This window comes from Callorhinus ursinus, unplaced genomic scaffold (genome assembly GCF_003265705.2).
Source record: "Callorhinus ursinus isolate GAN/ISIS: 27379988/994484 unplaced genomic scaffold, GSC_fseal_2.0 scaffold11, whole genome shotgun sequence".
NCBI classification, from domain to species: domain Eukaryota; kingdom Metazoa; phylum Chordata; class Mammalia; order Carnivora; family Otariidae; genus Callorhinus; species Callorhinus ursinus.
The window spans coordinates 22,932,842-22,945,343 of NW_027397073.1; the positions used below are offsets into that span (position 1 = coordinate 22,932,842).

Sequence of the window (12,502 nt, forward strand, 5' to 3'; positions counted from 1 at the left end):
TTTGACCTTTCATCTCTAATTTACACCCCCTTCTAGGTGTTTCCTAGTGAAAAACCAAATATGAGCCTTTTTTTTTATTAACTATTTTAGTTTTCCCTTTTCTAAGTGAAAAAAGAGGGGGCATTTTAAATTTAGTTTAAGAATCAACTAGAAAAATAAGGCAGATTGAGAGAATGGTATATTTAGGAGTCATCAGTTTGTAATTTTGGCAATTCTGGGCTTCAGTTTCCTTCATGTATAAAATGAGATTGAGCTAGATTATTTCTTATAACTCTTACATTCTGATTTTTGTCCAAAAAGAATCCCTAAAATCATGCAAAACTACACCAGATTTCAAATTCCCAGTTAGATTGACTTTAACATATCTCCTCCAAGTTTTGTGAAGTTGATAATATTTTAACATGTTTTGTACAATCTAAATACAAGTTTTATCTTTAGGAAATAAATTCCTTAAGTGTTTTTCAACTTCCTATAGAAAATTGATTTGTTTGATTTTTTTTTTTTCAATGATAAACCTTCAAGTGTGTAAAACAGTTTATCTCATTTGATCCATTCTCAGTTCCACCATACAGATAAGGAAATAGATCTGTAGGGATATCAGTAACTTACCCAGGGCCTCAAGCTAATAGAATTAAAGACTTCAACACTCCTATCTCAGTAAGTGGTAGAACAAGCAGACAAAAGATCAGCAAGGATATAGAAGGTTTGAACACCACCAACAATATAAGAAAAGAAAATAAGAGATTGATATCTGTACATGAATATGTGTAGACATCAAATCATTCTGGTGCTTGGAGTCGATACAAGTCAGTGAACGCAAGCACTGAATCTTAGTCATCTTTGCATCCTTGATGTGAATTAAAGTACCTGAAGCAAAGTAAATACTTGATGTTTATTTTATTGAACTGGATTATTGGATTAGACTTGCCATTTTACTATTACTGTTTTAGTTTCCATATTGCAGTAATTGGGATTTTCTTCTCTCTTGCCTTTATCCCCAACCCTTTATGTAAGGAGCCAGTCAACCTGAGATTGACTTTGTTTTAAGGGCAGTAGACATGTACTTGACTTAAGGCATTAGATGTCAGTATGAATACTGATAACAACAAAACTAAAATCACATAAATGAAGCTATTTGAAATGTTGTCAGTGATGTCTACAATGAGACTGTATTCTTCACAAAAAAATTTCAGAGGATTTTGACTAGAAGAGCTACAAGGACACTTGAACCCTAGAAAGAACACCTATTAATTCTATAGTGTGTGTTTATGGATAGTTTGCATTGCTAATCTAAACAGTTTGTTAAATGTTGAGTTAAGTTTGTGTACATAAGAAACACTCCCTTACTGGGATTTAGCTGATATTCATCAGTTTGAAGATATAATACTGAAATTAAGTCCCTGTAAAGTTTAAAGGAGCTTTTGAATAATGTGTCTAGACTATCCCATGAGGAAAAGGACCTCCCTCATTCTAATATACCATGGAACATGAAATACTGTGTTTCTTTAGTGCTTTTAAAGAAAAATAGTATGGAGTAGTAAGAGGAGTTTGGGGTTATTAAGACAACATGGGTTTGAGGTCTGACTTTCCAGCTGGGAGATCTTGAGCAATTCAGTTAAGCTCTTTCCTGCCCTGCTTAAAACACTATTATGATGATTAAATGAGAATATATCTAGAAGAGTTGGGAAAACTGAAAAGTGTGCTACAAATTTTTATTATTTCAAAGCTAAGGGTATTGGATCATTTTACTCAGGAAATACTTGAAGAAGTGTTTCGGGGGGTGGTTGGGTAGTCTGAAAGATTACCCTATACTGAGATACCTACTTGAATAATGGGCATAGTAATAAGCATTTTTAATACATGATTTCATTTAATCCTCGCAAAAACCAAGTGAGAGAAGTATCTTTAATCAGTCTCACCCATGAAGGAGAGATAAAGGTTTAGTGACTTGCTAAAGTTCACAAAGCAGGTTAGTGATGATCCAAAGTCTGTGTTCCCAACCATTACTCAACCTACCTTTCCTTGAGGAGAGGAAGAATAGGGGTGTGTGTGTGTGTGTGTGTGTGTGTGTGTGAGAGAGAGAGAGAGAGAGAGAGAGAGAGAGAGAAGGTGGTATCTGATTGTCCCAAGTGCTTTTAAGACCAAAAAAGAAGCAGTGACAGTATTTCCTAGCAGAAGAGGGACTTGGTCAAAAAATTTAAGCATTGGAAAGAACCTAGAGGTTGAGTGACCTAACATTGAAACCAGGAGTAATTGGTGATGGATTAGAACCAAGGCCTGCAGATGATCAGTTTTCTGCTTCTTACATTGTTTCCTTTAAACTGTGCCTTGGAAGATTTATATGCAGTAGCCATAATAATAAGAGTCAGTACCTTTATCTGTACTATTATTGAGTTCATAGAGCCCTTCACATATACAGCCTCATCTTCCAGATGGCCATGTTTGTGACTCAGAAGGTATAAGGTGTGGAGGGGAAGTACCAGGAGGGTTTTCCATGTTATTTAGGGAAATATCTGAGCAGAGATAGAAGAGGAACAAGACATGTTTAGGAGATAATAAAGTCTGGAAGAAGGTAGGTTCTGGCTACTTGATAGGAGAGAGTTGGTGGGGGGAAGATTTTAATGTCAAGCCAAGGAGTTCTAATTTTCTCAAAGGTAAAGAACTACTCAAGGAGTTTTCACTCCCCCTCCTTATTTAATGTAAGTGTATATATACACTGATACCCTAGTAGGATCCTTTTCCCTCAAAACAAAACTCTTGGGGGGAATTTTTGAAGAAAGGTACATGCCAAGGATGACCCAAAGTGAAAATATACACATAACACAGTTTTGGTGTTTGTAAGGGTTTTAACTTTCTCCAGTCACCTTATATGTAAGATATATATAATTTATGGAATGAATAGAAAATACAGTGAATTTCTGGAAAATGAAATACTCTGTCAAAAATCAGCAACATTTCACATAATATTTGGGGCTACTGACTACTACTTTTAAACTTTTCTGTGATACCACCACCCCACTCCCCAGTAAAAGAACATTTGGCATTTCAGCCCTTTGTACACATATTTGGAACATGTTGAATTTTGCATTTTTTTTCTTTTTAAATGTTGATTGCAACCTGCTAAATTGATATTGTAACCCATGGTTTGAGAAACACTGAAGATCCCATCATTTTGGGTCCTTTTCTTCCCTTTAACTAACTCCTCTCCCAGCAACAGGGGATCTCTCCCTCTTAATCGCTGAGGCATCTGGTGGGAGAGGTTCTCTTTACTCTAGAGAAACAAGACAGGACCTTTGCTGTACCAGGGAGTGCAGGGCCCATAATTCTGGCTGCAGCTAAACACAGCTCTAGCCACAGTGATGTAGAAAGAGGAAATAGGTCCTTATACCAGGGGTAAGTTGGAGACTTTTTATTTGGGGAATTTACTTCCAAATCAAAATAAAATTACAACTATGAAAGTTGGTGCTATCCTAGTTCTTAACCTCTACACTTTCTGGTACACAGCTTGCCATAGGTTGGTTTTGGTCTATAGCTATAAGAAAACAATTGTTAGGGCACCTGGATGGCTCAGTCCTTTGGGCATCTGCCTTCAGCTCAGGCTTTGATCCCAGAGTCCTGGGACGGAGTCCCACGTAAGGCTCCCTGCTCAGCTGGGAGCCTACTTCTCCCTCTGTCTGCCGCTCCCCCTGCTTGTGCTCTCTCCCCCTCTCTCTCTCTGTCAAATAAATAAAATATTTATAGGGCGCCCGGGTGGCTCAGTTGGTTAAGCGACTGCCTTCGGCTCAGGTCATGATCCTGGAGTCCCGGGATCGAGTCCCGCATCGGGCTCCCTGCTCGGCAGGGAGTCTGCTTCTCCCTCTGACCCTCTTCCCTCTTGTGCTCTCTATCTCTCATTCTCTCTCTCTCAAATAAAATCTTTAAAAAAAATAAAAATAAAATATTTTTTAAAAAATTGCTAGTCCTCACCTCTTAGAATTACAAAGCCTTGTTCACATTTGAAGTTATGATATCATTTGCCCTGCTGTTCATACAATTTTAAAATAATGTCAGTTCTAGCCAAAGTCTAATTAATATGCTAAGTCTAGTAAAATGTGTCATTTCTTTATATTTTTAAAAAGCTTTTCTGATTTAATTATATATTTCTTGGAAAAGGCTAATGCATTTGTTTTGTTCAAAATTATAAAAAATTAGAGTGTAAAGGAAAATTAAGTCTCCCTCCTATCCTGTCCCCCTAAATCAACCAGTTTTATGACTGCATTGTATTCCATTATATAGCTATATTGGCCGCACGCTAATACAAACAATTAAGTAATATAGTACAAAGGTCATTTTGCACCTGTGCAAGTATTTTTACAGAATCAACTCTATGAGTGGGATTGTAGGGGTAGAAGGATCCATGCAGTTGTAATTTTGATTAATGCAAAGTGCCCTCGAGCAGTTCCTACTCTCAGCAGTTAAATATGAAAGTCCTTTTCCCTGTTCTTACTAACTCTGGTTTTGATATTTGATAGTCTTATAGGTGGAAAAAGATACTTCAGTTGACGTGAAAATGGGAGTTTTCATGGTTCGTAGCCATTTATATATTTACTTTTCTATGAGCTGTTTCTTTTACCTATTTTTTAATTGGGTTTTGGTGTTTTGATACATAGGGCCAGGGTTATGTGTCTAAGAGAGAAATTAGCCATTTGTGGTGTAAGTTGTAAATAATTATTTCTTCACATTGTTTCTGGTGACTTTTGCCATGCAGCAATTTTTTTTAAAGTGCAATCTAATTTGTCTTTATTCTTATGGCATCTGAGTTTTGTGCTGCTCTGAGATTATAAATTCTTCCATGATTTTTTAACTGTCTTAGACTTTTCAAATCAAAACTCAATCTAAAATACTCCAAAAAACTTTTTAATCTTTTTAACCTTCTTCACCTGTGAAATAATAAAACAAGTTTGTTTTCTTTAGTTTGTGTTGCCTATTTAGAACTTTCCCTATTCAAATTGTCCCCAACATGTGTTAATTGTTTGAAACTCAGAATATATATGTTTCTATAGAAACAGTATTACGATTGATGAGGTTTCCTGGAGTCCTAATCTGAGCTGAGGCTACTGTATTAAAACTTGTCTTACAAAATTTAGGAGAGAGAACAAATACATTCTTCTGTTTTTGTTGGTAGTGGCTTAAAGGGGTTGGCTTTGCAATCTTCACATTACCTCTAACCCTGATCTGCAAAACCTACAGACACTGTCCTTTGGGGGGCAGGATAGGCCTCTTAACGCTCCTATCTCAGAAGTGGTTCCTGCTCAAATTGTTTGTCTTCTGTCTTCCTATTGAGCCAATTATTAAACACCTCTTTGTTAGTACCAACCATAGGCCATAGTGTGTTTTGTGTACCTTTAGGCATATTTTCTTAGTTAATAATATACCTACTAGGTATTAAACAAAAAGTATTCTACTAAGGTCAACTGTTGCTTATAGTCTCGAAAGTATTTATTTGGAGAAGTTTACTCAATTCAACTTTCTAGTGGTCAATATTAGTAAAGGTTGAGAGGGGCTAACCCCAGACCCTTTGGTTATTTCTCCCTTTGTCCTTAATAGAAATTGCCCAGTGCTTTCTACGGGATGAACTGGACCCTCTTTGTTAGAAATGTGATGCCAACAGACTGCCTTCTTGTTAAGTTGTAGCCCAGAATATCTGAATAATAACAATAACTCCTCTGAATGTATAGGGTGAACAGTTAGTTATTTGTTCACATTAGCCTTTCAGAATTTCTTAGGCCGCTCTCCGTCAGTCACATGTTGATTGGCCGATGGGAAGTACTCTCCATTCACAGCCCCAAGCAACACCTGTGCTGAATTGATGGACTCTCCTGGAGATTCAGTCTATATAAATAAGTAGATGTAAAAGTTTTCATGCTCTCATCTTCTAACTCACCTTCTATTTTGGAGCAAAAGCAATAACATTGTCTTATAGTCAAAAGTTACACCATCAACTTAATCTTATGGTTCATTATAGATGTAAACTTACAGCAGCACTCTTTATAGTTAAAACTTCTGAGTTTTACAGTAGCATAAATTCAACTCATTGTAGTAATATCTTGATAGCCACAAGCCACCCCCTCTCCCCTTGGCCCTTCTTACCTCATCCAGTTACTGCACTAAGTGCTTTCCTTGCAGTTTTGCTTTTAACCACTCCCCACCAAGTCTTCTCAAATGAATATAACCTCAGATTCGAGTAAACCTGACTCTAAAAGTGTTTTCATGATAGGTACCTAGGATCCAGCAATAAGGGGAAAAAAAACCATTTCTTTGTAAGTTTTACATTTTGTTGGAAGGGTGAATAGATCTGGGTTAAGATCTGTAAGTCCAATGACAGGTTGAATAAAGTTATGTTGAATATGTTATAATTGAAGTTAGCATAATCAGCTCCTTTCAACAAAGTTGTATTAGCAGTATGGGGCTAGAATATGAAGGTCTTGAAAAGCTCAGCAAAAAAAGCTTAGATGCAAAGCAATATGTATAAGAAAGGCCAGTGTTTTTATACAGAAAACTGATCTTTGTTTCAACACATGTCATATGGACACCCCAAATGCCTATACTTCTAGTCAACCACCCAGTGGTTTGGGAATGTTTAGGAAGGGCCCACAAAGCAGTCCTGAGGGATAAGAACCTTCGCAGAGGATGAGACATCTAAACTAAAATCTGAATGGCCAGCAGGAATTAAGCAAGCAGAGGTGGGAGTCAAGAGGCAAGGACAAAGGAACATTCTAGCCATGGAAGCAAGGGAGCATGGATAGGAGTTTAATATGGTAGAAGCACACTGCAGAGTTTAAGAAGTGAGGAAGGGGAGGAGCACCTGGGGGGTTGAGTGGGCATGATCCCGAGAAGAGCCCTGCATGGAACTCCCTGCTCAGCAGAGAGTCTGCTTTTCCCTCTGCCTCTCCCCCACTCCAGGCACTCACGTGCTGTCTCTCTCAAATAAATCTTAAAAAAAAAAGAAGTGAGGAAGGGGAAAAGGAGACAGGTAAAGAGGGGCCTTGTGTGCTACATTGTTTGGACTTTATCCTTATGGTAAAAGGGAGCCATTAAAGCACTTTATGCAAAGAAATGATCATGTGATCTGTGTTTTATTTAGAAACCATCATTTGGGGGGTGTCTGGGTGGCTCAGTCCTTAAGCATCTACCTTCGGCTGATGCCAGGTCATGATGCCAGGGTCCTGGGATCGAGCCCCGCATCGGGCTTCCTGCTCTGCTGGAAACCTACTTCTCCCGCTCCCCCTGCTTGTGTTCCCTCTCTCACTGTGTCTCTCTCTGTCAAATAAATAAATAAAATCTTAAAAAAAAAAAAAAAAGAAACCATCATTTGACTAAAATGAATATAGAGAATGGGTTGGAGTAAGTTGGGACTGGAGGCAGGGAGACCTGTGGGGGGTGGGGGTTGCAGTTATACAGATTAGAAACGATGTATATAAAGACTTAGTTTTTATATGTTATTAAATTATTGGGGGCAAAAAAGGGGGGGTTAAAAGAAAAAAGACCACCCAAAATGTGACATGTGTCTTTAAGAGCACCTGGCCTCTTCATTTTGAGGAACCTAGGAATAACATGATATATTCATGAGAACAAATCTATTCTAGCAAGCTTCACATTAAGATCTTTGAAAAGTATAACCCCAGAATTCTATGCCTTAGTTGTCTATTTGACATTTTAAGTTACACTTTGAAGCCCTCTAATCTCACATAGTTGGCACTGATAATAGGTGATTACTCTAAAAAGTTAATTGTAGAATTATGGATAGTCATGAATATGCATCTCAGATATCTTATTTTAATTTAAATACAGTTAGGATTTGGGCCAAAAGCTTTTATTGAGAATGGGTCTGCCAATCTGAGTAGTCTTTTAATAAAATCACATCCAATGCCCATGTTCCATACAATTTCCAATATGTTTCTTTTGAATTTAGCAAGAATTTTACAGTGAATGCAGAGTCATTCTGTGTTAGTTTTTTACCCCAGGCCTTTACAGTTGTCTCACCCATACATAATTCAGCAACAACCTTTTTTTTCTTTTAAGATATATCTTTTATTGAGATTTTCTTTTCTTTTTTTTTTTTTTTAAGATTGTATTTATTTATTTGAGAGAGAGAGAGAGCATGAGCAGGGGGAGGGGCAGAGGGACAAGCAGACTCCCCACCAAGCGTGGAGCCCAGACACAGGGCTGATCCCAGGACCCTGAGATCATGACTTGAGCCAAAGTCAGATGCTTAACTGACTGAGCCACCCAGGCACCCCTTTATTGAGATTTTCAAAAATAATCAGCTTCATTTTCATACAAGTACAGTGTCTTTTTGCATTCATATTTCACTGATTTATGTCAAAGTTAATTTAGTTAATGCATGAGTATGACTAGAATAACCAGATATGGGGATATCTTAGTAAGCCTGAAATTCAGTTGATGTGAGCAGATGTGAGATGGCCTTTGAGCCATGAGCATTTTGCTCATCATGAATTTTATAGAGGAAAGAGTAATGTTAAAATATGACAATTAGGTGGAAGTCCATTAAACAACTTCTGTCTTAGAGTTGTGCAAAATTTGAGGTTCTCGGACTGACAAAAATACCATAGATTTTGGAGTTAGAGTAGGTTTAACTGTTCTTGTAAGCTTCCCTTTCCTTAGCAATAAAAGGAGTGAAGTAACCTAGTTCTTAGGGTTATTGTATAGATTGAATGAGACAGTAGGTATTCAATGTCTTATATGTGCATTAGTGGTTTTTCTTTGCCACCAACATCCTGCAAGGGAGTTAATTATTACTGTTCTGAATGCCAGACCTGCATATGGTATAGCTTGCCTGTACAGAGTATTCCGTGCATCATTTGCAGTGACTAATAACAAGACGGAAACAATAGGCGTGACTTCTAAGATCTCCCAGTAGAGGTGCCGCCTATTCCTAAGTGAAAGACCAGCAGACAAATATGCCTGAGGATGGGGGAGCATTTGTGGAGTTAGGAAAGCTTTCTCATGATCTAGTGACAGGTTTTTATGATAAAGAAAAAGAACTGCCCACAAGCAGACATTTAGCTTGAAAGGAGCTTTCTGTGAGTTGTCTTTATCAAAATTATTGACATAGATGTTGATTCTTGTGAAATATTTTCTTTCTAACAGGTTGTAAAATTAAAGCATTGAGAGCCAAGACAAACACATATATCAAGACACCTGTTCGTGGTGAAGAGCCCATTTTTGTTGTCACTGGACGGAAAGAAGATGTTGCCATGGCCAAAAGAGAAATTCTCTCAGCTGCAGAACACTTCTCCATGATCCGTGCATCTCGAAATAAAAATGGTCCTGCCCTGGGAGGGTTGTCATGTAGTCCAAATCTTCCAGGTCAAACCACCGTTCAAGTGAGGGTCCCCTATCGCGTGGTAGGATTGGTCGTTGGGCCCAAAGGAGCAACTATAAAGAGAATTCAGCAGCAGACCCACACATACATAGTAACTCCAAGCAGAGATAAGGAGCCTGTCTTTGAAGTGACAGGGATGCCCGAAAATGTTGACCGAGCACGAGAAGAAATAGAAATGCATATTGCCATGCGTACAGGAAACTATATTGAACTCAATGAAGAAAATGATTTCCATTACAATGGTACCGACGTAAGCTTTGAAGGTGGCACTCTTGGCTCCGCGTGGCTTTCCTCCAATCCAGTTCCTCCCAGCCGCGCAAGAATGATATCCAATTATCGAAATGATAGTTCCAGTTCTCTGGGAAGTGGTTCCACAGATTCCTACTTTGGAAGCAATAGGCTGGCTGACTTTAGTCCAACAAGCCCATTTAGCACAGGAAACTTTTGGTTTGGAGATACACTACCATCTGTAGGCTCAGAAGATCTTGCAGTTGATTCTCCTGCCTTTGACTCTTTACCAACATCTGCTCAAACTATCTGGACTCCGTTTGAACCAGTTAACCCACTCTCTGGCTTTGGGAGTGATCCCTCTGGTAACATGAAGACTCAGCGTAGAGGAAGTCAGCCATCTACTCCTCGTCTGTCTCCTACATTTCCTGAGAGCATTGAACACCCACTTGCTCGGAGGGTTAGGAGCGACCCACCTAGTACAGGCAACCATGTTGGCCTTCCGATATACATCCCTGCTTTTTCTAATGGTACCAATAGTTACTCCTCTTCCAATGGTGGTTCCACCTCTAGCTCACCTCCAGAATCAAGACGAAAGCACGATTGTGTGATTTGCTTTGAGAATGAAGTTATTGCTGCCCTAGTTCCATGTGGCCACAACCTCTTCTGCATGGAATGTGCCAACAAGATCTGTGAAAAGAGAACGCCATCATGTCCAGTTTGCCAGACAGCTGTTACTCAGGCAATCCAAATTCACTCTTAACTATATATATATACATAAATACTATATCTCTATATGGACTCGTAAAGGCATGGGTATAATGGTACCCCCAGTAAACTTCCTAATGAATTCTTATGACTGTTATCAGGCTTTATTGGGATTAGGCTAAAGTTGTTAGTAAACTTATAAAAGGCTGCTATGGTAACACTAAACCTAAGTGGTCTCTTGTCTATTAGTTTGGTTTGAATTATTAATACTATCCTGTAGACCCAGAGACATAGCTTGTGTAAGAATCGTTAAAACTGAAGTTCAGCTTGGCTGAGTGAAGATAATCATAGGTTGTGTGAGCCTATGAGAAAAGTTTATACGTCTAGATTTCAAAACCGTGGGTCCCAAAGCCTAGCCACATTAAGAGTTTATGGAGGGTACTTGGCATTACAGATGATTCAGACACTTCCAGTGCTGCCTTCTTTACACTGCCAGTTTTGACAAAACAGGTTCGTTTTTTATTTTACAACAACTTATGCCTAATTCTGCAGGATTGCAAGTAACTTTTTAATGCATTGTGATTACTTATTGGTAATAATAGGGCTGATGGCAGTTTACTCGATCACTGGTTATAATTTGGGACAAAAAACTGCTACATTGACCTTCATCTCGCCCAGAATGCTCACGGCTGGTATGATCAGTGGATCAGGAATGCAATTGTGTCGATTGTGAATTCCTACCCATTGCCTCCCTTGGTGAATGTGGAAACGGCCACCTGGGTTTTCCCATTTCAGGAAGGGCTTTGGGATGCACCTATATTGGCTAATAATTGAGGATGCGAACATTCCATTCATTAGTCTGATCAAGCTGTTAATTTTTAGACTATAGATCAAAATGTGAAACATTTTATGTTCAATCCATATGTCTTGCACATTAGAAATATATTTTTATTTTTTAGTAATTTAGGGGAGGGGGAGGGAGAGAGGGATAATAATGCCCTTAGCATAATTTACAAAAGCCGCTGTGACGACCTTCCATCAGTTTACTTCATTTCAAAACTATTTCCAATCACAAGGAAAGATTTCTCTAAGAAACACTTTTACATTTCACCTGTGGATGTCTATAACTTCATCCTCAGTATGTTCCCAAATCTGTGCTGGCATTGAAAGGACAAAACAATATACTGGTGGGTTTTTCTACTAATTATTTTTTGAAGCGTTATTTTCCCAACACAAAAGAGCTTTTTTTCTCAATATAACAAAAAATTGAAAATCCTATGTGTATTGAATAGTAAATAGACAAATTTTATTTTTTATTTCCACTTGAAGAGTTACATTTCGTATAAAAGTTTACAAATAACGGTTTTTATTTTGATTTTTTTCAGTATAAAAATTGCCTTGATGGCATATTATGATGTAATGCTAATTGCTTGTAGGATAGTTAAATGTCAGTATTGAAACCTAATCTTTAGCTGCCGTCTTGTAGATATGAACGAATGTTCACCAAGCATGTATTTTGTATTTTGTTGCATTGTACACTGCAACTAATAAGCCAAGGAATCGACATATATTAGGTGCGTGTACTGTTTCTAAAAACCACAAACTAAGAATGATAAATTATCAATATAGTTTAGTATTTGCTAATTTTACTACACTCTTTTGTTATGTATATGTAGGGAAGTCATAGGGATTATAAATTCAATTTGAGTAAAGTTTAAAACCATATATTTTATGATAAAGGGCCTTTAACTTAAGATGGCCAAAGCACTGATATTATATATTTGCTGTAAAGAGAATTATAAGAGTTTTATTTTTCTGATATTAAAAGTTACTTAATAAAGACTTGTTTCCATTAACTTGAATGTATTCTCCTTGGTGTTTTTCATGCAATCATTAGTTTAGACTGGAAGATAGCCATTTGCTAGAATTTGAACATTTTCTTTTACAAAGTTTCCCCTCTCCTAAGCCAGCTCCCTGTGTTCATTCTTGGAGTGATTTTTTTTTTTTTTTTTTTTTTAGTGTATTCTTAGTGTTAAATGGGTCACTTATGCTCCTATCCAAATTTAGCTTTTCCTTTAAATGAGTGTAAAATTAGAGATTTAGCTAGTTTTAGATTGTTTAGTTGCTTGTGTGTGTAGTCGACCACAATTACTATTAACCTAATTGTAAATAATGACTTTT

General features: G+C 37.7%; 1 protein-coding gene across 8 annotated transcripts in view; it reads left to right on the forward strand.

The window, feature by feature from the left end:
- Positions 1-12,502, forward strand: part of MEX3C (mex-3 RNA binding family member C) — a 29,500-nt gene that overhangs the window by 8,506 nt on the left and 8,492 nt on the right. For 7 of the 8 annotated variants that reach the window (XM_073898174.1, XM_073898175.1, XM_073898176.1 and 4 more), the window contains exon 2: positions 9,151-10,355. In XM_073898174.1, coding sequence (XP_073754275.1) covers positions 9,151-10,355 — 1,205 coding nt within the window. Of the gene's footprint in view, positions 1-9,150; positions 12,184-12,502 lie in introns of those variants that run through there. The other variant, XM_025886334.2, reaches the window with a different exon arrangement.